General features: G+C 42.4%; 1 protein-coding gene across 1 annotated transcript; it reads left to right on the top strand.

The window, feature by feature from the left end:
- Positions 1-501: 501 nt before the first annotated feature.
- Positions 502-27,722, top strand: LOC119259193 (tubulin--tyrosine ligase). Its single transcript, XM_037527817.2, has 7 exons — positions 502-825; positions 3,428-3,506; positions 9,903-10,135; positions 16,109-16,244; positions 17,682-17,951; positions 23,698-23,841; positions 26,388-27,722. Exons 1-7 carry the CDS (start codon positions 669-671, stop codon positions 26,500-26,502), a joined length of 1,134 nt encoding a protein of 377 aa, XP_037383714.1. The 5' UTR covers positions 502-668; the 3' UTR covers positions 26,503-27,722.

Genomic DNA, 27,722 nt, shown 5'->3' with positions numbered 1-27,722 from the left:
AGGGAGGTCTCAGCAGGTGAAAGGAGCTTTCGACCCATTCGGAACCAGCAGCCACCAGAACGCTCCGGATTCTCTGTTGCCCTTAAGCAGCAAAAAAAAGGAAACGCAACTGGGAACCAGATGGGGCCTTGGAACTTTTTGTTTTCATCCACGAAAACGTCCTTTTGCAATAGATAGAGAATCCCGAGCGAGCCCCGCGAAAGGGATCCTCGCTGGCACCGCCCCTCTGGCCCTGATCTCGAGCAGTAAGGCCGCGCCCCCCGTCTCCGGCCGCGCCCCCGTCTCCGGCCACCCCGCAGTACGCGCGCCCCGGAACGCGGCTGAAGCCACGCCCTCCCCGGCGAACCCCCAAACCCTCGCAGGCCCGGGAGGCCTCGGCCGGGCGCAGAGGGCGCACGAGCCGGAGCAGCCGCGGCGGGGCGGCCGCGCGGCATCTCGGGGCGGAGGCGGGGCCGCGGCCGGTGGGCGCGGCGTCCGGGCTGCGCCAGCTGCTCAGGCCGACGCGCGGGCGCCCGGGCGCGCCGCCGCCGGGACCCCAGAGGCGCGGCCGGAGCGCGGCGGAGGCTCGGACGCGGCGGGCGCACGGGCGGGGTCCACGCTGAGCCGCCTCTGGTGCCGGCCGGTCCCCGAGCGGCTGCCCGGGGCGCGCGGGCGCGCGGCGCTTCGCCATGTACACCTTCGTGGTGCGCGACGAGAACAGCAGCGTCTACGCCGAGGTCTCCCGGCTGCTCCTCGCCACGGGCCACTGGAAGAGGCTGCGGCGTGACAACCCCAGGTTTAACCTGATGTTGGGAGAGAGGAACCGGCTGCCCTTCGGGAGACTGGGTGAGCGCGTCTCCATTTCCCGCCCTCCCGTTAGGACCAGCGCTTTTGTTTTAGGGTCGTAAATCTTCCCCTCCGTGGTTGCTCGGGCAGATGGGAAAATGGCCCGGAGAGGTCGGAGCCCATCACTTTCCATGTCTCCTCGTCTCCAGAATGGGATGCGGGGCCCGAGTCGCGGTGCCGTCTCGCCGGCCCGCAGAAGCCTCCTGACAATGGCTGGTCCCTGCAGCCCGGGGGGCGTCAGCCTTGCGCGAGGCCGCGCGTTCCCCCTTTGCCTCGAATCCCACGCCCCCCAAATCCGACCGTTCCGGGGGACTCTGCGGGGCCGGGAGGGGGTGCGGAGCCGGCGGCTGACATCCGCCTGGAGTCTTCCTGCGAATTTCCTACCGAGGATTCCGCCCTTCCTGGGCTTGGCGCGGGAGAGGGACTTAATGCATGTGGAAAGCCCCAGGGATTCGGCTACCCAGGGCGCGGATAAGCTGTCGGGGAATTTGGAAAAGACCTCTGGATGCCAAAGGCAGGACCTTCAGAAGTGAACCGAACCCAGGAAAGGACAGAGGGTGGCTGATTTGGGACCTTTCCTTAGCTGCACCGAGGAACGTGTTTTCCCAATTGAGCCTTGAATGCAGATTTCACTTGATGCTGGATTCACGCTGTATCCTCTGTCCCTACTCTCCTCTCCCCCAGGGACACGCTTTTCATATGATTAAAACAGGTTGGCACCACCATAGCCACACACCCACCGCCTGTGGGAAGGGGCCTGGGGAAGCCGAGCGCCGAGGCTCCTCTTTAGATGACGTAATGCAGAAGTTGTGCTGAGCGCCTCAACTCACACCCCTTTGACCTGAGCAGAGCCTGTGGCCTCTCCTCGCTGCCCAGTCATAGGGAAGTGCAGTCTTGCTCCTGGAAACCATGTTCCCTGCCCAAATCCCCTTAGAATGGGGCTCAGATTGTTCTGCCACAGACGGGGGAGATTTAATAATAGGAAAAGTCATTTCTGTGTTGCAGGGCAACCCAAAGAAAGCAGTGTTCTGTGTTTACCAGAGGAGACAGTTTTCAGAAATAGGTGTGGTCAGAGGGCCCAGCGGTAGAACGAGCAAAGACTGAAAATAGGCCACTGGAGCTGGCTGGCCATGGGGGAGGTCTTGAGTACCATGTACAGTTATAATTGAGGAGTGAAGGATAGCCTTACAGAGATTATTTTTTGGAATAATATCATAGACAACTTTTTGTTGTTATCCAGGTTGATGTAGGGTGGGAACACCATGGAAGCACCGATTCCATCCCCAGAAATCTTGGAATATGGGGCATGGGGTTGGCATTTCCCTTTTGTTAAAGTGTCTCCTCAGTAAGCCTTCAGCAAAGAGAATGTCTTTCCTGAAAGAAGAAGAAAAAATACTTACAGTTGAGAACATGTATTTCTTCCGTGTTCCGTCCACTTTTCTCCCTACTTATTTCTGTGGACAGGGTAGTGCCGGTCTATAAAGGTTTAGGTGGGTCTTAATATTAAAAACTGACAAAAATGGCTCAGCCGGGACTGAACCCAGGGTGGCTGGCATGGCTGTGGTGCTTAGGACTTGGGAGGGAGCAGAAACCTATGGGGCCCAAATCCTAAACAGGTACAAGAAGATCAGCAGATGACATTTGTTTTTTATAGGAAATTAAACAACCAAAACAGTTATATACCTCCACCGTTGGGGGTCTCTACTTTCTGTTGAAATTGCACTGTGTGACACCCAAGGTGAAGGCTTATAGAACTCGGAAGGCTCAGGAATGATAGTACCATGGGGCTGAAAAGATGGCTCTTTTTGGGGGGTAAGCCAGGTTGCTCTGCCCCAGGGAGACAGTGAGAACCAGTTAGTACCTGAAACTTTTTGTTTGAGTGTATGCTGTTCTCAGATGAATTATTCTTTTGACTTCTTCAACTCAAACCTCCTTTCTTTGGCTGCTCTACTCTTATTTTTGTTGCTGCAAATTCTGTGCATTCTATAACATCGTTAGGATTTTAAACAAAAATTGAGGCTTTTTATTTGTGTCCTTTTTGCTTTAATTTTACAGAGGAGGGGACATGCAATAAACTATTGAAAATGTGGCATGATGCCTAGAAGAAAGCTCTCAGGGCCTCTGATTTTGCTGTCAGGGCTCTTCACTGCCTTCTTTCACCCTCTAATGGCTCCCCTGGAAGCTTGTAGAAGTAGACATGCTTGAGAACAGCAGTCTTACTGTTCTACTGCTTTCCTTCTTGGCTATAGGGAGCAAGGTTAGGGGGTGTTAAAAGCCTGACTATTAAAGTCCTTACTGGACTGAGAGTGGGGTGTGGTGGGGATCAGGGAGAGTGAGAAAGAACAAAGGCAGCAGGGAAATTTGGCAGACCGCTTTATTGATACTATAACACCCACTCAGGGGAGGGTGAGAATAATGGGGGGTGCTGAGGAAAGGGGCAGAAGTGCAGGGCAACGTAAGGGCTCCTTTCCTAGCAGCCAGTCCTGACATGGGAGAGAGAAAAGCTGGGCTGCACACAGCTGTTCTCTCCTGCACGCTGGTGCTGACAGTGTGCTTCCCCACCTGTCTTGTTTCCTTTCTGAGCCTCCTCTTTCTTTCCTAGGTCACGAGCCTGGGCTGATGCAGTTGGTGAATTACTACAGGGGGGCTGACAAGCTGTGTCGCAAAGCTTCTTTAGTGAAGTAAGTGCTCTTCCAGACCTGATGTTTTCAAACTTTTACGGGAATGTTTTCAGCTTTCATCATGTAACACTTAAGTAAAACGTGGGGTAATTTTCAGATATTTCAAACACAAAGTATTTTATTGAAAAAGTCAACAAATAGTAGTTCTGCAACTTCCTCTAAGCCACTTTGATTACAATCCAAAGTTTTGCTGTCTAGTGCTTGATAAAGTCTGGCTGTCTCTTAGGTAAGGTTCCATAGAACCAGCTGGAGACAGGGTTCTTTGCATAAGTGATCTTGAGGGGAATGTGCTCAGAAGCCCATCTCCAAGCAAGGAGAGCAGGATAGCAGGGGAAGAAGCCAAGAGGTGGTATCAGCTGAAGTTTTACCTCAGTCTGATTCCATAGGGCTGAGGAGTGTGTGGGGGTTAGGGGTTGCCCCATCTTGAGACCAGCCGATCAGGCTTCTGTATGCCAGTATCAGTCAGACGTTGGCTGTGGGGAGAAGCGGGGAGCACGGCTCCCCAGCATATCTGAACAGGGACTGGGTCCCTGGAAAAGGGGCTTATATCAGCCCTTGGCAGTCAACTCTTACCACAGCAAGGAGTCCCTGCAGAAAGGATATCTGTAATGGCGTCTGCTCTACTGCCCATCCCTGAGCACTGAGGCTAATGGCCGGCTATCACCCGAACAGTATCTTAAGGTAGAAGGAAGTAGTAGCATATGTTTGTCTTCGTCATTTTTATCTCTCTTCCATAATTTTGAATAACTAGAAAGGACTCAGAAAGTTAAAAATATAATCTTAAATGGCAGCTCCTAGAAGACAGCTGTGTTGCCCATGATCAGAATTAGTGTTGAGCCAGGGCAGTTCTAGTCTGTACAGGCAGGAGCCACAGGCAGTGGGACTGGGTGTTCCCTCCCAGGGTTTCCCAGGACCTTGATAAGGTTCTGCACTGGAACAGAACAGGCAGGAGCCACAGGCATTGGGACTAGGTGTTCCCTCCCAGGGTTTCCCAGAACCTTGATAAGGTTCTGCACTGGAGCCTGTACAGCAGGTACCTTCCTCCTCTCACTTCAGGGAGTTCCAGAAATTCATCAAGGCTCCCAGCCTACAATCCCAAATCCCTGAAAGGCTTTTCTTCTGGCCTACATTGGAGATTTTCTTTTCCTCTTGAGAGTATTTCTTCCTTGTGGTTGTGAATAAACTTCCATTTGCTGTATCTTTCCCAAAGGGCTCATGAGGACATAGAACAAATGCAAAGGACTTCCTGTGGAAATTGGTCTTGGTTCTATATACGAAATGAGGACTTCCAGATGAACGTCCTCTTGCAGAGTAGCACTGTCAAACAGAAATAGAAGTTTAACCACATATGTCATTGTAAATTTTCTAGTAGCCATATTAAAATAAGTACAAAGAAACAGGTGGAAGTTTATTTTAATGATATATTTTATTTAATCAAATAAATCTAAGACATTTTGACATGTAATTAGTAAACAACAGTGAGATACTTTACATACATTTTTTTTCATCCTGAGGCTTTAAAATCTGATGTGTATTTTACATCTATAGCACATCTTAATTCAGACACTAAGTTTTCATTGAAATCCCTTGATCTGCATTTAGATTTCATAAAAATGCATGGATGGAAAATGTAGTTTTTTTTTTTTTTTTAATAGAGGCATGCTTTATTTATTTATTTTATTTGTTTGTTTGTTTTGTTTATACATGCACTGGGTACAGTCAGAAGCGAGGGAGGGTGAGAGAATTCACCAGAGCCAGAGTGGGGAGCAGAGCAGGCAGAAGGACCGAAGTACACTGCTGAGGGGAGCAGCGGGCGGCAGGAGAGGTCTGCGCGCCATGTGGGATCCTCCTCCGGTGGCCGGGAAGCAGCCGGGGATCGAACCGGCGCTACAGAGGCCGCGGGCAGCTTCGCAACCCAGCGCTCAACCGCTGCGCCACCAGGGAGGCCCGGAAAATGTAGTTTTATATGCCCAAGCTGTTCCCAAATACTTGAAGTTTTTCAGCAACTGAACTGAATACCAAAAAATCATTTTCCTTTAATAGTCACATGAACACATTGACAAACTGATTCATTTTATTAGAAAAATAATTGACCTGACTTTGAAGCAAAAACATACCATTTTAAAAACTATCCATGTTTATTCACAAATTGTGTCAAATCTGTATTATTAATATTAAATTCAAAGGAGGTATTGAATTAATTGAAAAGAAGCTAAATTTATTTATATCAATAGTGTTCTAAGTTTTTCTTTTGTCTTTTCCTGTAGTGTTTGCAGCTAATTTGCATAATGCTGTCTATTACAATTAAAATTTTCTGCATTTTTTTAAAGATTTATTTATTTATGCAAGCACTGGGTACAGTCAGAAGCGCGGGAGGGTGAGAGAATTCACCAGAGCCAGAGCAGGGAACAGAGCAGGCAGAAGGATCAAAGTACACTGCTGAGGGGAGCAGCAGGCGGCAGGAGAAGTCTGCGAGCCATGTGGGACCCTCCTCCGGTGGTGGGGGAAGCAGCCAGGGATCGAACCGGCGCTGCAGAGGCTGCGGTCAGCTTCGCAACCCAGCGCTCAACCTCTGCGCCACCGGGGAGGCCCAATGTTCTGCATATTGAGTCATGGTACAAAAATAGGTAAAATCAGGGGCCTCCCTGGTAGTGCAAGGGGTTAAGATGCAACCTATGAAGCTATCCGCTGCCACTGCAGCGTGAGTTAGATCCCCGGCCAGGGAGCAGCCCACATGGCGCAGCAGACCTCTCTTGACTCACCCACTGCTCCCCTCAGTAGTGTGTTTCAGTCAGTCTGCCTGTTCTGCTCCCTACTCTGTCTCTGGTGAATCCTCTCACCACCCACACCTCTGGCCTGCACCCCAGTTCTTGTATGCATAAATAAAAATAAATCTTTTTTAAAAAATTTAAAAATAGGTAAAATCACTGTAATTAACATGTATTATGAAGTTGGAACACAAATTCACATATTTTTCCGGTTAGGTCATTAAGTATATAGGTCATCGTTTCCCTTGCAGCTTTAATTTAGCTTGCTTATATACTTGTGGGTATAGGTGGGAAAATGTAAGTCCTGCTGCCATTTTTTATCTTTGGTTATTGAAGGAAGTAATAAATTATTGAATGAAAATGATAATTTGGCTCCCCAAAACCTTTTATTTCAAGAAAGATCTGAATTGAAACTAGCAGTATAGTAAATCTTTGTAGAAAACTCTTTTCATCTCTCAATCAGTGAGCATTGGCAAAGACCACAGTATCATTTAATTCATTGTCTTCTGTTTCAACTGTTCCATGAACTAAATCATTGTAGCATTTGCAAGTGTATACTGAATCATTTTAACAACTGTATCCAATGTAACTCTCTGTATCCAGAGAGTAGGTTCCAGAAAACTGAGCACAAATGTATCAGGTGGTACAGTGAAGCAAATTTTTCCATTATGTATCATAGAATAAAATAAAGCTATGAAGGGAAAGAAACATCAGTCTATTAAAACTCCAGATTTAGCACAACCTAGCTGAAGTACTATCTATTGTGATAAACTGAATTTTCACATACACATCAAATTCTTCTTTGACCATTATAAAAGATTAAAAAAACAGCTACACCATGGGATTGATATTTTTAGGCTACCATTTGACAGTACTTTTTCATATATTTGGAAATCCTTTGAGCAAAACATACCCAAAGTATTAATTGGGCAATGTCTCTGTCATGCAACTCCAATCTAAAGAAAAATATTTGAGATTGTTCAAATTTTGAGTCAGTCTTTGATGTTGTTAGGCAGGTTTTGAGCACAATGAGAATTGTTTGTGACTTAGCTAAAAATTGTCCCATTTTTTGGGCCTTCCTGGTGGCGCAAGGGGTTAAGCACCGCACTATGAAGCGGTGCACAGCCTCTGCAGCATGAGTTCGATCCCTGGTCGGCCAGGGAGAAACCCACATGGCGAGGCAGACCTCTCCTGATGCTCCCCTCAGCAGTGTATTTCAGTCAGTCTGTCCTGTTCCCCACTCTGTCTCTGGTGGATCCTCTCACCCTCCCGCATCTCTGGCCTGTGCCCCGGCTCTTGTATGCATAAATAAATAAATCTTTTTAAAAAATTGTCCCATTTTGGTGAAATATCTTTTTTCAGTCTTTTCCTCAAAATATTTTCTGTTACCACATTTCCATCTAAAATGACTTTTTGTATATAAGAAAACTTTATAGCTGATCAAAGTTACAAGCTCAAATCCTATTAAGATTTTGTTTAAAATTTTTAGTTAGGTATTTAATTATGATTTCATCCACTAATTATTTTTTGACTGTTACAAAGAAACTGCTTATGAAATTCATTATGTATTTGCTGAAACTGCCTCCTTTTTTTTTTCATTTTATTCTGCCACAGCAAACTGCAGTTGTCATTCATTGTGAAGTTTATTAAAAATCTTTTCCAGTTCTCTTTTCTCTTATTTTTTCTTACTGTTCTGGTTCTAATTCTAGCTTCTGTGTCCCCATTCAGCTTCACATTCACAACATGCTTTTGTTTTAAATTTTTAATTTTGTCACGTTTATTTTTAACTAGAAATACAATTATATTTCACTTTACCAATTATTATTTACATAGCTATCATTGTAACTTGTGCTCGTTGCATAATAAACACATTATAATGTTTTATCAGTGCATGGGGAAAAACTCCACTTGAACTGAATTGATCTATTGTCCCCGAGAAGAACAGCGATGTGTTTTTGTGTTTATGTAGAATGCTAGAAACAACGGGTGCGCCTGACATGCACAGTGCATTATGACAAAATACAAAAATTACCTTATGTCATGTTGGTAGTTAAAGTGAAATGTCTTCCATCAAAACCTCAAAGTTGTGCTTAATGAGAAATATTTTACAATGCCTCCATTTTGAAATTAAAACTAATTAGAATTTAAAACTCAGCTCCTGAGTCTCATTGGCCACATTTTAGAAGTTTAGAAACCTCATATGGCTAGTGATCACTGTATCAGACATTGCTGTTCCAGTTGAACATTCAGTGGGTTGGAAATTTATCTTCTATTTCTTTTGTTCCGTTGAGTTCAATTAACTTTCAAGTTCTGTTACCTTTATTTTTAAAAAATATTTATTTATTTATGCACACAAAAGCTGGGATGCAGGCCAGAGATGCCGGGGGTGGGGGGTGAGAGGATTCACCAGAGACAGAGTGGGGAACAGAGCAGACAGACTGACAAAATACGCTGTTGAGGGGAGTAGCGGGTGAGACAGGAGAGGTCTGCTTTGCCATGTGGGTTTCTCTCTGGCCCCGCGGGGATTGAACTCATGCTGCAGAAGCCTTGGATCGCTTCATAGTGCAGTGCTTAACCCCTTGCGCCTCCAGGGAGGCCAAGTTCTGTTACCTTTAATAAAATTTAAATCTCAATTGAAAATTTCTTTTTGTTATGTCTGCTCTTTGTTCATAGACCGGGTTTTGCAGGTGATCTTAACGCAGGATTGCCCTTAAGAGCTCTATGGAAGAGAACACAGTTTAGTAAAAGCCTGTGAAGGTGTTTGGGTAGTTTCCTCCCTACCTCTCATTCTGGGGGATAAAGGGTAAGTTTAGTTAGGGCTTGGGAGTTAGGGGATGCATTCTGGCCGTTTCTTGCTACCTTTGTGATACTGGTAAATTCATTTCTCGTGACCCAGTCCTACTCTATGGAATGTGATACTGTTGTCCCATGTAGGATCTGGTTGGAGAGCAGATGTAGTTGGAAGCCCTGAAAAAGCCCTGATGTTTATTAGGTGTTCTCTTCAGGGCCTGGCCTGGTCTTCCTTTGTGTTACGTTATTTTGAGAGGCAAAATACATACGTAGTTATGACTTCTGGAGTTAATACCACTTTGGAAAGAGTCCATATTTTACTCTGTCACTGATGCCAGGCTGAGCTAAAAGTAAAAAATGAAGAACTGAAATAAAATTTGAGATAATTAAGATCCCCAGGTAATAGCCTTTTCTCACCAGAGAGGTGGGCCAAGATAATACTTTTTACTAGTAGTCCAAATTGTTTCTTCACCTCCCCACTTTGATTTTTAAGTAAGGGTCTAGCTCAGGCACAACATCTTTGTTGGAAAGGTATTGGCTCAGGAGTACTTCAAGTTGTTTCCTTAGAGATGCCTTCAAAAAGGAGCTAAAATTTTGGACTTTTTGCCCCTTCACATTATCTGGAACGCACCTTTAAGATGCCATGGAGTAGCCATGTGCTGCCCAAGAGTATATTAGAAGTTGGCCTAGATCAAATACTTATAATGGGACAAGGGGACTAACTCCTGCTCCGGGTCATGCCCCACCTCCTAGTGGAGCTCAGTGGGTAATAACTGACATTTCTGAATAGAGTGACAGAGTGTCTAAGAAGGGCGGCTGACCCTTTGTCTTCTGCCAGGCTAATCAAGACAAGTCCAGAACTTGCTGAGTCCTGCACGTGGTTCCCTGAGTCCTATGTGATTTATCCAACTAATCTCAAGACCCCAGTTGCTCCAGCTCAGAATGGAATCCTCCCACCTATCAATAACTCAAGAACAGATGAAAGGGAATTCTTCCTGGCTTCTTACAACAAAAAGAAAGAAGATGGAGAAGGCAATGTTTGGATTGCAAAATCATCAGCTGGTGCCAAAGGTGAGTTGGCTTTCCTTCCCTTTCTCCCTCCCCTGTAAGTTCCTGCTGTGCTTTATTCAATCTCATAGGTTAGATTTTTAATGATATCTTTAGATGAGTGGCTATTCTAATCTGAATCCTCAAAGGTAGAGACCACATCTGATTACATAATTTTAAATATCTGTTTGTGAACTGATGATTTCTAAGTATAGCTCTCCAGCTGAGATCTTTTCCTTTTAAGCTCCAGATTCAACAACAGGCATTTCAAATTTAATGTGTCTGATATAGAACTCATTTCCTTCCAGACTTCCCCCACTCAAGCCTGTCCCTCTCTCAGTCTCCCCATTCAGTACGTGATCCCACTCCTTACCCAGTCTCTGTAGCCTCAAACCTGGGATTTATCCTTGACTGCTCTTTTCTTTACAATCTACTCCTAATATAGCAGCAAGTCTTGCTAACTCTACCTTCAGAATATATTCTAAGTCTTTTTCTTGCCATTTCCATAATTTCTCTTGAAAACAGCGCTCTAGTTTCTCCAGTCTATGTAATTGCAGTACCTGCTCACAGCCAGTTCTCCCGTTCTTAGACAGAGCTGTTTTAAAAGCATAAATTTGATCATGTTATTCCCTGCTTAAGACTCACCAGCTGGCTTCCCAATACAATTAGAATACACTCCAGATTCCTAATGGTAGCCTGCACCATTTGACATTTCCCATAGCTCTGATCTCATCTCCTATTCTTAACCTTGCTCACTGTACTGGAGCCACGATGCCTGCTGACCCACAAATGCTCTGAAGTCTGTCTCTGTAGCTGCAGTGCATTTGTGTGGATTATTTTCTATTTCTCTCAACTCAAAGAGAAGGCTTTTCTAATCTAAAAGAACCTCTATGCCCTTTGCTTTCTATCCTTTACTCTGCTTTATTTACCTCCATTGCACTAATTTCTTCCTAGCACCATATTACATGTTTGTTTATCTGTTCCTCTCCCCTTCACCCTGTAAGCTCCACTAAACACAGACTTTCTTTTTTGTTCATTTCTGTTTTCTTCCCCATAGGCACTTAATAAATGTATGTTGAAGGAATACACAGAAGGGATGAGATTTATGATATCTCAGGTTTAAAATATAGGTAGCTCCCAATGTAATGAACACATAAACACAGTCTCTCTCTGTAACTACCATCATATGCTCTTTCAGCAACCATTCAATTTTGAACTTACTTCTTCTTTTATTGCCTTGGAAGACCATCTGGCCATTGGTATTCATTTCTATCCCCGGTCCAGTGGACCTCACCTTCTTTTCCACCAACCATGAGGCAGGAGGGCATCACCTGGAATCTCCTGAAAGTGGGAGAATTGGACTCTTGCCATGAGCCAGGTACCTCACCTACTTTCCCCTTTTATGACTGCACCTCAAGAACTGTCCCCGAGCTTGGTTCTAATAGTGAGGGAACTAGAAGAGAAAATAGGCATTCACAGGATTCCAGGCTCCTCCTAGATTTGGGCTATAATCAGAATGGCCACTGCAAGGACAGCTTACATGGAGCTTTAACTAGAGTTAGAACCAGGAGTGAGACAGGGCCTTTGGTGGAAGGACCTGTCAAGTCATGGTCTTGATCCCACCTGGATGGTCTCTGGACCCTCACCAAAACAAGACATAGATTGATGCTCAGCAGCAGGGAGAGGTAAAGAGGGAATAAATGCCAAGTGAAAGAGGTAAAAATGCCAAGGTAAAGAGGGAATAAAATGCCAAGTGAAGAAGAAATTTTGTTTTAGGAGTTGAGGAGAAAATTGGTGTGTATTTTTTGGTTTAAGAACTACTGAAACCTATAGGCTGAATCAATGGCTTTTATCCTTGCTAAGTAAATATTCAGTATATGTTGGGTATGTTGTATACTCAGTGTGAAGCCCATTTACATCCATTGCTCATTTTGGATGTGAGTCTCCTTTATCCCTTACCTGGAGCATTGCTCTCTGTCCTATTCTTGACCATTCCAGAGTTTGCACACAATATAGTAGACAGAGAGCCTGTTAAAGCATGGTTAGACCTTGTTACTGCCGCGCTCAACCCTGTCTCTTGGGGATATAAGAACACCCTGCACTCCAACAAAGGTTCAGCATTTACTGAGTAAATGAATGGATGATTAGAAGTAGTCGTGAATGTTTGGATGAAGAGAGTTACATAAAACAGACAAGATCTCATGCTCTCATGGACTGACAGTCTAGTCAACAAGTTGATGATGCATCTGTTTCCAGATAAGCTAAAAGTTGAGATGGGACCAGAGAACAAGAAAGACTGTGACCTTGAAGCTCCTTGAAGAGTCCAAAGTTCCTTCATCATTTCTCCCCTTTAGTTAAGGAGGATATAAAGGAATGCAATAACAAAGACATGGAAACATGCTATTCTAGTATCCAGAACTTATAAAGTCAGTGGAGACTTTTACGTATCATTGTATATCTACAAAATAAAGTTACCCTTAGTGACACTGTTGCTGAAGTTTGTTGTGAGCTCTCCCACTTAGTGGTAATCCACAGCCCTTTGAAAAAGTGATAGAATAACAGTGTAGGAGCCATAATGTGTTCATGTTCTTTGGCCCACTAATCTCATTCCTGAAAATTTAGTCCAGGGAAGTATTTCAAAAGGAAATTAGGGTGATCTACTGCAAACTTACTACTATGTTACCAGTCATAGCACAATATTATTTAAAAACAGTCGTATTGTCCAGCAATCAGTAAACAAATGTGTACTTTTTTTTACATCCACAAATGTGTACTTTTTTCAGCCACTAACATAATTGTGAAGTTAATGTAGAAACAGTGGAAATATTGGCAGCATAAAGTGAAAAAGGATAAAGAAGTGAGTTCACCATGATTGAACTCCTATGCAAAGAAAGGTAACATGGAGGGAAAATATACATTAGGAAATAAGACTGTGGATAACTTTTCCATTTCCCTTTAATGCTATGTTTTCTGAATAATAATTTCTTAAACTTTATAAAAAGTATCTCCTTCACACTAATTTTACCCACCTACCAGTATTATTAGATATATTAACTTTCTGTAAGAAATCATTAATAAGGAAATAACATAAGAAGAAAAGTAAGGTTGGATGAGAGGGAATGTGACCAGATTCTGGAGAGCAAGTTGTCACTAGTGATTGAAATAGTTTCAGAGTATTAGTAGAAGAGTGATGTTTTAAGATGATTATTCTCAAAGTAGTATGCAAGGTGCTATAGCAAAAGAGAGACCAAGGTCTATAGTGAAGAATTAGCAGGTGGCAATAAAGAGGTACTAAGAAATTTGAGTGTGGTTCCTAAGGGGGCTGAAAAAGTATGAGTCATGTTCACATGAAGAGAAGGGAGCTTTTCCGAAATGATTTGCAATTTCTTTTTAAAGAGGCTAACCAAATGGTACAAGTGACAAAAATGGGGTAGATGAAAAAGGGGTTGGCTTTTAGGATAGATGCAGTATTAAATTAATCTGTACTGAAAGTATGAGACCCAAATACTATGAACTGTAAATCTAAAGCATAGATGGAAAGTCCTAAAACTGAAAGATGAGTTCAGCAAGGTTGCAAGAGATGAGATCAACACACAAAAATCAGTTTCATTCCTGTATACTAGTGATGAGCATGTGGGAACTAAAACTAAGACCATGGTACATTTATATTCACACCAAAGAAAATGAGATGCTTATGTATAAACTTAGCAAGACATGTATATACAGGATCTAGATGCTAAAAATTACAAAGTAACTGAAAAAACATCAAAGATGAACTAAATAAATGGACAGACAAATCATGTCCATGCATAGCAAGAATCAGCGTACTAAAGATGCTGATTCACCCCAAATTGGTCTGTATCTTTAATATGATTGCTATCAAGAGCCTGCAAGATTTTTGTTTACACCAAGCTTATTCTAAAATTCATGTGGCAAGGCACACACGCCCTAGATTAAACCTGCACATAACTGCTCATAGCAACTATATTCATAATAGCTCAAAACTGGAAACAACTCAGATGACCTTTAACTGGTGTATGGTTTAACAAACTGGTGTATTGATACCATGGAGTGTACTACTCAGCAATAAAAGGGAAGGGAACTACTGGTAAATGCAACAGCTTGGATGAATCCTCAGGGAAGTAATGATGAATGAAAAAGCAATTTCCAAAGACCACATACTGTATAATTCTCTTTACATAATACTTTGAAATTACAAAATTTAAGAAATGGAGAAGATTGGTGGTTGCCAGGGATCAGGAGAGTGGTGGTGGGAGGAAGGTAGTTGTGGCTTTAAGAGGGCAATATGTGAGAGTGAGCTGTTCTGAATGGGAGAAGATGTTGTAAGCCATTGACCTTAGAAGGCACCCAGATATAAAGAGCTCTTACAAATTAACAATAAGGACCTCCCTGGTGGTACAAGGGGTTAAGCACTGCACTATGAAGCAATCCACAGCCTCTGCAGCGTGAGTTCGATCACCAGCCAGCTAGGGAGCAACCCACATGGAGCAGCAGACCTCTCCTCACTCGCCTGCTGCTCCCCTCAGCAGTCTATTTCAGTCGATCTGCCTGTTCTGGTCCCCACTCTGTCTCCCCACTCTGAATCCTCTCACTCCCCGCAAATCTGGCCTGTACCCCAGCTTTTGTATGCATAAATAAATAAAATCTTTTTTAAAAAAACAAAAAAAAAACCAAATTAACAATAAAATAACAAACAACCCACTTAAGAAATTAGCAGAGAATATAAGTAGACATTTCTCTAAAGAAGATATATAGTCAGTAAGCTCATGCTCAACATCATTAGTATTATGGAAATGCAAGTCTAAATCACAAGATTAGGCCTCCTTGGTGGTGCAAGGGGTTAAGTCTCAGCACTATGAAGCTATCGGCAGCCACTGCAGCACGAGTTCAATCCCCAGCCAGGGAGCTAACGCACTTGGCGCAACAGACCTCTCCTGTCTCACCCACTCCTCCCCTCAGCATTGTATTTCAGTCAATCCGCCTGTACTGCTTCCCACTCTGTCTCCTCTCACATAATATTTGTGTCCCACATTATTTATAAGAGCAAACAGAGCTTAAACAACCTGTCAATCATTGAATGAATGAAAAAAATGTGGTATATCCATGTAATGGAATATAATTTAGTCACAAAAGAAATGAAGAAATGTACTGCAAGGTACAACATAGATGAACCTTGAAAACATGTTAAATGAAAGAAGCCATACACAAAAAAGGCTACATACCATATGATTCCTTTTATATAAAACATCTAGGATAGGCAAATCCATACAGAAAGAATGTAAATTAGTGATTGTTAGGGGCTAGTGTGAAGAGTGAATAAAGAATGACATCTGATGGGGATGGATTCTTTTGGGCGTTAATGAAATGCTATAAATTACATTATAGTGATGGTTGCAAAACCTTGGAATATAATAAAAACTTGATTTTATGGCATGCACAATGTATTTCAATAAAGCCATTCAGAAGGCTATTGTATCATTTACTTAATGTTGATGGGCACTTTGAATGTATCCCATTTTTTAATATTATAGTGTTACGAGGAATGTATTTCTACATTCATCTTTATGTCCTGACCTTCTTGATATTCTGTAAGATACGGGGTTAGATGTGGGTTTATTGGCCATAAGCAATATACAGTCTTCATGGTGGTAGCCAGTGGCTTACTAGTGGGGTGGCACTTATTTAGGCTGCTAGACACTTTGAAAGTCTGTGAATATGAAATTTCATGGTTGAAGCCTGCTGAGATAGTGTTCATAGTCCTATAGGGAAAAAGAGTTAATACCCTGATGCGCTTGTGGGAAGAGGGGCGGTTTGAGCAATTGGCAGAGAGAAGTGGGGAAGAAAGAGAAGAGTAAGAAGGCTAATAAAAGCCTCTTGTCAATTTTTCCTATAGTTAGTATTTTCTTTCTGGCTTTCTAGAGAGCTTTTTCTCTTGGGATAACCTGGACTAATTCTGTTTTGATTTTGCCCTGTCAGGTGAAGGCATTCTCATCTCCTCGGAGGCTACAGAGCTTCTGGATTTTATAGACAACCAGGGCCAGGTGCACGTGATCCAGAAATACCTTGAGCACCCTCTGCTTCTGGAGCCAGGTCATCGCAAGTTTGACATTCGGTAATGCATTTGTGTCTGGAGGTTTTGTTTTACCCATCTGAAAAAATTGCAGTAGTGTGTGATGAGAGGGGTCACATGGAATGTAAGAAAGTTTTTGTATTTAATGTTACCAAAATTGAGTGCTGCTGAATGGAACTGAGCTTCTGTACCTCATTTTCTATTTTTCTTTTAACATTTCTTTTTGCTTTCTAGAAAATGTTATTAAAATTATGAATTTTCTTAGTATTCTTTTAATGAACATAACTGATGGAACCAAAGAGAAATATATAGATAGTACAGATAGTACTTGCTCATGAAAGAAACTGAGAGATGTACATAGAACACATAATTCAGATACAACAGATGACACAACACCTTCCCCCTTTCAAATAATAAGTCTTCACTTAATTATTTGTGTCCCACTTTTTAAGGATTTCATGAACTTTTTTTTTTAAAAGATTTATTTATTTATACAAGAACTGGGGTACAGGCCAGAGGTGTGGAAGGGTGAGAGAATTCACCAGAGCAGGAGAAGAAGAGGCAGATTGACTGAAACACACTGCTGAGGGGAGCAGCTGGCAAGACAGGAGAGGTCTGCTGCACCATGTGGATCACCTCCCTGGCCGGGAATTGAACTCGTGCTGCAGTGGCTGCGGATAAAGAAATGGTGTACAGGCCAGAGGTGTGGGGGGTGTGAGGATTCACCAGAGACAGAGTGGGGAACAGAACAGGCAGACTGACTGAAATACACTGCTGAGGGGAGCAGCGGGCGAGACTGGAGAGGTCTGCCACGCCATGTGGGTATCTCCCTGGCGGGCTGGGAATTGAACCTGCACTGCAAAGGCTGTGGATAGCTTCATAGCGCTGCACTCAAACCCACTGCGCCACCAGGGAGGCCCTTGAACACCAGTCTTATGTCAGATCAGCTTCAGGAGGAATAATCTTTTTAAAATTACTAGAGGAGCAACAAAGTGTCCATAGATTAACCTTAACCCATCCAGATCTCTACAAAATGCTCTCTTTTTAATAGATCGAAGTCTTCTGGTCATTTGTGGTGAAGTATTTTGTTTGCCTCATTAGAGGTATAACCCATATCTTGCTAAGTGTCATAACTTGCATCCTGTAACCTTATTTTTATAAATGTATTTATTATTTTTTAAATTGGGCTACCATTATGATCCCCACCCCACATTAGGTATCATCACCATAGTGTACCCGCCATCAAATCAGCCATAGTCCATTGTGCTTCCCTCCCTCTTTGTGCTTACCCCTCCGCCACCCTCCCCATCTCTGAATGCTTTAGTTCCATAGCTGTGGTCAGCTTTCAGTCCTCCTGTAACTTTAGAACCTACCTCCATCCTCTGATTCCTCTCAAAAGAGTCAAGGTGTGCGAATGATATATATAATATGGCGAAACCTTGGGTGAGTTGAATAAAGCAGTGTTTTATTGACTTGTAGGAGCTGGGTCTTGGTGGATCATCAATATAATATCTACCTCTATAGAGAGGGTGTACTTCGGACTGCCTCAGAACCATACCATGTTGATAATTTCCAAGACAAGACCTGCCATTTGACCAATCACTGCATTCAAAAGGAGTACTCAAAAAACTATGGGAAGTATGAAGAAGGGAACGAAATGTTCTTTGAGGAGTTCAATCAATACCTAACAAGTGCTTTGAACATTACCCTGGAAAGTAGTATCTTACTACAAATCAAACATATTATAAGGTAACTTTATTGTATCTTTTTTGGTTGTATGTGTCTTGAGGAGCTCTGGGAGTTCGTACATTTCAAGAAATTGTTTCATTTGTCTAATTTAAAGACAAAATTATTTATAATATCTTATTATTTTCCTTTTAATATCAATAAAACCTGTAATGATATCACTTTTTTCATTCCTGACATTGCTGATTTATGCCTTCTCTCTTTACTTGGACAGGTTGACCAGACATTATCAGTGTTATTAATCCTTTCAAAAACAGTCAACTTTTGACTGTTGGTTTTCTCTATCTTTTTGTTTTTGATTTCTCTGACTTAGGTTCTTTATTTCTGTCTTTCCACGTTAGGGGATTTAATTTGCTTCTTATTCTACTTTCCTTAAAGTGAAAGGTTAGATCATTGATTTGAAAGCTCTCATTTTTTTAAAAGTATAAACATTTAATGTTAGCAGTTTCCCTTCATGTGCTCACTGATTGCATGCCCCAGATTTTGCTATGTTGTGCTTTTATTTTATTAAATGTTTTCTGGTTTCTCTTGCTGAAGCCATCTTCAACTCGTGTGTTATTTAGAAATTTTGCTTACTTTCCAAATATTTGGAGATTGTTCCACATTCCTTTCTGTTTCTGATTTCTACTTTTATTCCATTATGGTCAGAGAATGTGGTTTGTATGGTCTCATGTTTTTAAATTTTATTTAAGTTTGTTTAATGGCCCAGAATATGGTCCATCTTAGTGAACATTTATGTTCATGTTACTCTGCTGCAGTTGGACAGAGGGATCTGTAAGTGTCAGGTGAGGGTGGCTGGTAGTGCTGTTTGAGTTGAGTTGCATTTTGCTATTGAAGTCCTTGCCAATTCTTAGTTCTACCTATTCCTTCCATTGTGAAAGGAAATGCATTGGTTTCCAGTTATGGTTTTGTCTTTTTTGCTTCCTATATTTTCAAGATAGGTACATACACATTTAGAATTGTTCTCTCTTCTTGGGGAACTGACCAATTGTCATGTAATTTCTATCTTTGTCTCTGGTGTTATTTCTTATTTTGAAGTCTGTTGTCTGATATACACTCTACTTTCTTTTGATCAGTGTTTGCATGGTATGTCTCTTTCCACCCCTTCACTTCTATTTTATTCTGCAATGTGGGTTTCTTATAGATACCATATAGTTGGGTTTTGTTTTGTTTTATTTTTAATCCAATATGATAATTTCTGTATATCCACTGGTGTATTTAAACCATTTCAATGAAATATAATTATTAATTTGGTTAGATTTATAGCTAGCATTTTATTATTTATTTTCTATTTGTTCCCGATAGTTTTTGTTTTTTTCCTCCCTCTTCTGCCTTCTTTTGAATTATTTGAAATATTTTAGAGTTCCATTTAATTTTTCTGTTTAATTTTAACAGCATATCTTTATACTTTTTTAGTAGTCACTCTGGGGATTATAATGTACAAGCCTAATGCTTTATAGTCTCCTCGGAATTATTGATTTATCCCTCAAATAAGATGCAGAAACCTTACCATCTTCTTCAGTTCACTTGTCTCCTCTGTTACTCTACACACATTGAAATCTCTACCACATAATAGTATAAAATTTTTGCCATCAACAGTCATAAAATATATGTTTGCTAGTCAGATTAGATTTTTAAAAAAGACCAAACTATATGCTGTCTATTAGAAACACTCTTCAAATAATTTTAAATATTAAATATTTAAATTAAAATATTATTTTATATTTACTCAGATATTTACCTTTTTTTTGCTCTTCCTTTAGATCTAAAGTTCCAGGTTTGTCACTCCCCTTTGCACTCTAGCATTTCTTTTAGAGGAATTCTGCTGGTGATAAATCCTTTGTTTTCCAATTAATGTCTTTATTTCGATTATTCCTGAATGATGTTTTCATGGAATTACACAAACATAATGTCAAGCAAAAAATATAAACTGCATATAAGAAGATGTATGCAGGCATACTTTATTCATATAATGGAAAAGCAACTAAAACCAAATAGTACATTAGTTAGAGGAATGTACATATATGGTAAAGATATAGAAAGGAACAAAAAATGATTAAATGCAAAATTCAGAGTAGAGGTTAACTCTGGAGGGGAAGATGGGGAAGACTCAGAGAGGGGTTTGATTGTGGGTGATTATGTATATTTTAAACTCACAAAGCACTTTTATTTTTTATTTTTATGTGTCGTTAATAATCATTTAGATTTATCCATACATGTTAACTCTACATGTTGCTTTACTTTTTGCCTGCATTTTCTTGCTTTTATCTAGGATCATTTTCCTTAGTCTTAAAAAACTAATTTTAGTGCTTTTTAAGTTAGGTCTTCTAGAGATGAATTTTCTTAGTGTTTATTTGTTAGTATACTTACCTTTATTTTTAAGGACATTGCTCTAGAAACAAATATCTTGATCAGCAGTTAATTTTTTTAGCACTTTGAAGGTAGCATGCCATTATCTTCTGACTTCCATCTTTACTGTTAAGTCAGCTGAAATCTTAGTATTGCTCTTTTTTCCTTTTTCTGAGATTCATTTTATAAATTTTACTGTGAAATTTGTGTGGTTTTCTTTGTATTTATTCCTGCGTAGGCTTTATAATGCTTCTGTGGCTTAATATTTTTTATTTGTTTTGGAATGTTCTTGTCCGTTGTCTTTTCAACTATTATCTTTTCTTCTGGGTCTCTAATTACATGGAGATTATTCCTTTTCTCTGTGTCTCACATTTCTCCTTTGATTTTTATTTTAAAAGGTTTTGAAAAATTAAAGAATATGCAGCAGAGACTGTATGTAGTCTACAAAACCTCTAACAATTACTGTTTGGCCCTTTGTAGAAAAAGTTTGCCAACTCTTAATTTATAGGTCTCTTTCTATTTCCTTGGTTTTTTCTCTTGATACTGTTTCTTAATAAGCCTGGAAATAATTTTTTAGTGTTATCTATGCATTTATCATATTTTATTAAGTCCAGTAGAGGTTTTTTTTTTTAATTTATTTATGCATACAAGAGCTGGGGTACAGGCCAGAGGTGTGAGGGGTGGGGTGGTGAGATGATTCACCAGAGACAGAGTGGGGAGCAGAACAGGCAGATCTACTGAAAAACACTGCTGAGGAGAGCAGCGGGCAAGATAGGAGAGGTCTGCTGCACCATGTGGGTTGCTCCCTGGCCAGCCAGGGATCGAACTTGTGCTGCACTGGCTGCGGATTGCTTCATAGTGCTGTGCTTTACCCCTTGAGCCACCAGGGAGGCCCAATAGAGGTTTTTTTTTTAAATTGAGGTGAAACTTGGATATGGTAAAGTCCACAAATCTTAAGTGCACAGCATAGTGACTTTTTAATTATGCCTACTTTCACCTAATCATATTGCAAATCCGAATATAAAACATTTATGGAATCCCTGAAGACTTTGAACTTTCTCAAAATATATACATATATATATTTCCAAAGGTAACCACGCTTCTTTTTACTACCATAGATTCCTTTTGCTTTTTCTTAAACTTTATGGAAATGGAATTATATTTCTTATTTTATGTTCACCTTATCTCAGCATTGTATCTGATTTCATCTCTGTTGTTGTACATAGTAATGCATCCTTTTTTACTGCTGTGAATATTCCATTGTGTGAATATTCCATGATTTGTCCTGTCTATAGTTGATGGTTATCTGAGGTTTATCTCTTATATTTTAAACCTATAATCTGAATTGTTATATGTCAAATTTCATGTTTTTCCACAAGGCTAGCCCACTGACTTAGGACCATTTGTGCATAAGAGTGCCCTTTCTTTCCACACTGCATTTTGCCGGGTCTTATAATGTTATAAGTCAGGTGGCCATTAATATGAGGATCTGCCCCTAGGATCTCCCATCTTTTGATCTATCTGCCCTGTCAGTACCACTCTGTCCTGGTGACTGAGACTTTTTCTTGATGTATTCTCACCTCGAGTCTAGCAGAATAATTATAGGACTCAGGGCCTTATTTCTTTGGGAATGATAGTTGGATAGAATTCTGACACCAGATAAATTAAAAATGCTAAAGAAAGAATCCTATTTCAGGCAGAAGATTTTTTGGATATTTGCTATACCATCCCCCTCCTCTTTGTTCTGTGCAGTTTAGAAAGTGCTGCTCCTTTGGTGCTATAAATGCACCTCACAGCACTCATGTTTCCCTCCCAACCCAACTAGCCTCCCCCTAACTTCCCACTCCAACTGAAAAAAGAAGTACATGTAATGTCTCTGATGATGAAAAAAGAAGTCTTTTACAGTAAATTATTAATCTTGAGCTTCCAGGAGGTAAAAAATAATATTTAGTTTTGATTTGGTTCTGGCTTTTGGTTTTTTTTTTAGTCAGAATGTAATGTTTCTTTCACTTTTTATTGGTTAGTATTGTTGGGTTTGTTTTTACCATGATAATCTATTAAATTTTAAAGCTTTTCTTAATTATAATAAAGGGTATTTCAAGTAAAACAAAAGTTAAATATTGTCTCATAGAATAGAAACTAAGATATGGAAACACATGTGATAGAGGGGTTTCTCATGCAGGCTAAGGATGGATGGGAGAAGAAACTTATCCAATTGGTTCTTACATGACTGTCCAAAATTATTGTTAAATATTTAATTATATCTATAGATGTAATTTCCTTTTGGGGAGAAAGAAAAGGAAGTTGACACAGAAGAAGGAATGGTGGAAGGAGGTTTGGGGAGCAATGCCCTGACTCCATGTTCATAGAATGCTCAGCCCCTCTCTAAAATCATGAATTTAAACTTTCATAGAGTGCAGACTTCATGAGTCCAAAGCTACTAATCATCTTAAAGTTAATTATGTGGAAGCCAGTTCCCTGTATCTCTTTCCTTCTAAAAACACACCTATGTAGAAGGACATAGAGTCTAATAATTTTAGAGTCTTTTTAATAAAAGATTTATTTTTATTTATGAATCCAAGAACTGGGGTGTAGGCAGAGGTCGGGGGGTGGTGGTGAGAGGATTCACCAGAGACAGAGTGGGGAGCAGAACAGGCGGATTGACTGAAATGCACTGCTGAGGGGAGCAGTGGGAGAGACAGGAGAGTCTGCTGTGCCATGTGGGTAGCTCCCTGGCCAGGGATTGAACTCATGCTGCAGTGGCTGGGGATAGCTTCATAGTGCTACAACCTAACCCCTTGCATCACCAGGGAGGCCCTTGAGATTCACTTTCAACTTTTTTCCATTTTACTAAAATCCTCCAATTTTTTCAAACAGTAGTTGATGTTAGTAATTCTAGTCTCTATTTCAATATTTGGTTGCTCTGTAATGTGTGTGTATATACATATAATATATATCTTAAATCATTTAGTAATAAGTTGGCGTTAGAATTGGAGCTAGTGCAAAGAAATGAACAAGACCAACATTTTTTTTTTCAAATCTGCTCTTTACCAAAGACAAGTTGTTCTTTTATATGACAAAAATACCTGGAAATGTTTTATTTATTACAAACATGTGGTGGCAGCCTTTCTCTTGGACAGATCCACATTTATAGAGGCCATAGTGACTCATTGCTGACAGGGAAAGCTGCCTCTACTTGTAAGAACATGATTGGTTGTGGAGGTTTCTAACAAATTGCTTGGGCATGACCTTGAATGATTAATTGGTAATAAATTTAGGAAAAAACTTAAGTCAAACCTGATTTTTCTGAACAGATTTTATATAAGATCATCCAAGCCCATCCCTTGTGCTCCTTCTCAGCCAATGCTGTTCTCAGAGTGCTCTCCCCTCTGGCCCACAGAAGCTGCCTCTTGAGCGTGGAGCCCGCCATCAGCACCAAGCACCTCCCTTACCAGAGCTTCCAGCTCTTCGGCTTCGACTTCATGGTGGACGAGGAGCTGAAGGTCTGGCTCATTGAGGTCAACGGCGCCCCTGCTTGTGCTCAGTAAGCCCCAGTGCCTTTGTGTTTAAACAGGTGGGAGGTTGGTTTCACAGGTGAAATAGCCCAGCATGGCGAGGTGGAGGGCTTCCTCGACCAGGTGTTAAGCAAAACCCTTTGCCTTCTGTGCGGGAGCTGCTGCAGTGATTGGGGTCCTTTGGGGGGTACATTGGCACACAGGGCACTTCGCTGCGTCGTTTCCTTTCCCATTCCCCACTTACGTTGGATTTGAGTGGTAGATGCCGTGAGTTTCAACAAAACAAATGACTGATGAGCTGAGTGAGCAGGGTCCTATGGTGGGGGAGACAGTGACGACTGAGACATTCAGGGGCTCCCAGACAAGAAGCAACCTGAGAGGCATCGTAGACATCGTGGGGCTGGATGGAGCTGGACTGTAGGAGAAGAGACTCACATGCACCAAGGGGATCAGGGAAGAGCCTTCAGAATGGGAACACAGCCCCAGTGGGGTCTTGCTCTGTGCTGGCTCATCTGGGGGGTGGTGCATTGGTGAATAGAACCTCCCTTCAAGGAGAAGCCTGGCTGCAGCGTGGTCTTAGTGCCATGGGGGACGGGAAGATGAAGATGAAAAGTAAGTTGAGACTGCACTGTAGGTACCTTATATGTAAGGGAAAGTTATTCAGACTTAATCCTGTCACAATATTAGCTCTAAGACCCATTTTCCTGATGTCAAGATCTTTCATGGTTCCCCATGTCCACATCTTGGGGAAAATGGAGTGATTTCTCAAGCTCTAGGAGAAAGTCCTGTACCTGAAAGAGGCAGTAGTGACACATAGCACTTCTTTCATTAGGAGCCATGCCTTTGCCACTTGCTTGATGGCTATGACAGGTGCGATTGTGTCTCATTTGTCCATGCCTGCAACTAACAAGTACTCATTAGGTAACCCTGGGAGACATAAGCCTGGGAGACATAAGCCCTGCCCTTAGTGGAGAGAAACCGGACCAGACAGAGACTAGACAAATACAGGTCACAGACCAAGACAGCTCTTTCATAAAGTATAGGATGTACAAGATCCCCCTTGGTGGGTAATGTTTGGTGAGGAGGTCGGAAGGAAGCTCCACCATGGTATGCCCACTCTCTCCTGTCCCCCCTTTCTCCTCTCCCCCTGTCAAAGGCTCATCCTGCCATTGTGCTCTAAGCTTCCCTGTCCTGCCTTCCCTCGTCTTCTCCTGGATCTCATTTTCAGTGTCGCCCTCTTCCTTCTGTACTGTGCGGTGCCACCAGCATTGTGTCCATAGCAACTCCAAATGTGATGTCACATCCTTCTCCAGGGACCTTGCCCTCACCTTCCTCCCCTTGTAGCCGGACTCCTGGGAAGCAGGTCTGCACAAGCCATCTCCTCTTCCTCCGTTCCCAACCATGTCTGGCTCTTTCCAAACTGGCTTCCATCCTGACTGCCCTGTAGACACTGTTCTTTGAAGTTCCCAAGTCCTTGTTGCCATGGCCAGTGACTTCCCCTGTTCTTACCTGCCCGGACCTCTCAGACCATTCCTGGCAGCTGACCACACCCTTGCTGAGACTGGGTGGTGGTTTGGCACACTCTGTACTGGGAAGACGTGACTAAGGAAGAATGGGCGAGATTGACCTCCTATTCCTCCTCTGCCCGAGCCAGGGCCTCACTTGGATGTTCTCTATCCGCTACTTTCTCTGCATGTGACCTTATTCAATTTCATGATCTTAAAATCACCACGGGCCCTGTATGGCCTGACCCGACCTTGTCTCCAGCCTCACACTGCATTGAGGCACTTCCCAGATGCTCTGAGGTCTTGCTTCTTGGCATCTGCCCCTCCTTCCATTTGTGCTACCCCTCTTCTCTCCACCCCCAACTCACTTGTGACTGTCTCTTTCTTCTTCATCCTCTCTTCTACCCTGTCATCCATTCTGTGAGGCTTCATTCATTCTCCAGGCCTTAGCTTAGCTGTCACTCGTGGTGGTCGTTCCTAAAACCCCCAACCATGCTGAGTGCTTCTCCTCCACACATACTCATCACAGACAGACTCCAGTGAAATTATTTGTTCTTCCATGCCAGCCAGAGCAGGAGGTGCCTGTTTACCTGCAAGACCTTCCAGAAATATTTGTTGGGTTTTTTTGTTTGTTTTTTTAAAGATTTATTTATTTTTATACAAGAGCTGGGGTACAGGCCAGAGGCACGGGAGGGTGAAAGGATTCACCAGAGACAGAGCAGGGAGCAGAAAAGGCAGATGGACCAAAATACACTGCTGAGGGGAGCAGTGGGCGAGACAGGAAAGGTCTGCTGCACCATGTGGGAATCTCCCTGGCCAGCCAGGAATCGAACCTGCACTGCAGAGACAGGGGACAGCTTCACAGTGCTGTGCTCAACTCGCTGCACCACCAGGGTGGCCCAGAAATATTTGTTTAGGGGATGCTTCTTCCTCATGCAGTGCCTTCTGTGGTGTTTGTATATATCCAGTAGAAACCAGTTTTAGAAATGTGTTCATAGATGGAATTTCTAGGGCAGATCCTGAAAACTTTGATCACCACCCTCAGTGATATGTTTCTAAACACTTTCCAGGAAGCTTTACCCAGAGCTGTGCCAGGGCATCGTGGACATAGCCATATCCAGTGTCTTCCCGCCCCCAGACACCGAGCAGCAGCCCACCCTGCCCGCTGCGTTCATCAAGCTGTGACCCAGGGGGTGCTCAGAGCTGCCTCAGAAGAAGTATTTGGTCCTACTCCAGGGGAAGGTGAAATGTCCGGAATGCTTATCCTCAAGCCGAAACAGGAAAAAGGAAAGGCGACTTGCAAAGACATGATGGAAGAGAGAGCGTGGGAAAAGAAGGTGACTTCCCCAACAAGTGCTTGCTCTGGAGCCCTCTACGCTGCTGTTCCAATTTGAGAACTGAGGCAGATTTCTCTGAGGGGAAAGCAAAGTATCCTTTGGAGGGCAAAAAAACAGGAATTTGATTATTTTATGTTCTTATCCTTTAAAAAATCTGATTTTTATCCTAAGGCAGCGTCGTGAACAGCGCCTCTCCTCCCGGGGTTGTAGCTTTGGACCTTTGGTTGGTGTCTTCCTACCTGCTGCAGCCTTAGTGCCTTACCTCTCCGCCCAGCTGCAACCCTTCTGTTCTGGGACGTGCGTTGGATGTCAGAGCATTCTGGAGGTTGCCTGGGTGGTCCCTACTCATCCCCCTCCATGGCACTGCACCATGAAATTCCGGACAAGCATGCACCACTAGTTTTTGGTCTGTGCTGTGGGCTGCGTGGCAGTGAAGGGGGTTCCTTCTGTTCCTGATAGTCTTTGGTGAGTCAGCTGTCAGGGTTGGTATGGCCTGGACACCTAAACCACAAACGCTGCTCTCTGCATGTTTTAGAAACCAAGTGGCAAACTCGTAAGCATCAAATAAGCATGAGCGAGAAAAAACACAGTGTCTTGCTTTACTTCATACTTGAGGGTGGTGGGTCTTTGAAATATGATGCCTCAGTTATCTTTGTTTTAACCAGAATTCTACATGCACTTTTGCAAAGTTCCCTTTTCTTCACTTTTTTTTTTTAAATTTTAATTTTTGTGAAAACCCCTCTAGGGGGCAGGAGGATAGAGTCTCCCCACCCCCAGGTGGCACTGCCCCGGGCACAGATAGTATTGCCTCTTTTTGTTCTCCTTGCTTTCCAAGCCCCTTCTGCAGGAGCTGGAGAGGCAGATTCTATTCCAAGGAGATTTGCTGTGCGTGTGCCTCTTGAAATGAGGGAGGGGCTCTGAATAAGTAAGTGTATGTCTCCAAGTGGGAAAAAAATCGTTTCAGAGCTCCACACTGCATCTTGTAAGTCAATAAATATGTCCTGTTAGGTGTAGTACCCACTTAGCATCGATGAATATTACGTAGTCTTCAGGAGGCCACATAAGTTG

Source organism: Talpa occidentalis, unplaced genomic scaffold, assembly GCF_014898055.3.
Source record: "Talpa occidentalis isolate TD23 unplaced genomic scaffold, MPIMG_talOcc4v2.1 talOcc4.5, whole genome shotgun sequence".
Classification (NCBI taxonomy): Eukaryota; Metazoa; Chordata; class Mammalia; order Eulipotyphla; family Talpidae; genus Talpa; species Talpa occidentalis.
This window is presented reverse-complemented; position numbering and strand designations above follow the sequence as displayed.

Bases quoted from the DNA above. Each gene is read 5' to 3' on its own strand.
- LOC119259193 (XM_037527817.2), top strand. From the start codon at position 669: ATGTACACCTTCGTGGTGCGCGACGAGAACAGCAGCGTCTACGCCGAG. The intron at 826-3,427 runs GTGAGCGCGTCT...TTTCTTTCCTAG, and splicing joins GCTGCCCTTCGGGAGACTGG to GTCACGAGCCTGGGCTGATG. The intron at 23,842-26,387 runs GTAAGCCCCAGT...AACACTTTCCAG, and splicing joins GGCGCCCCTGCTTGTGCTCA to GAAGCTTTACCCAGAGCTGT.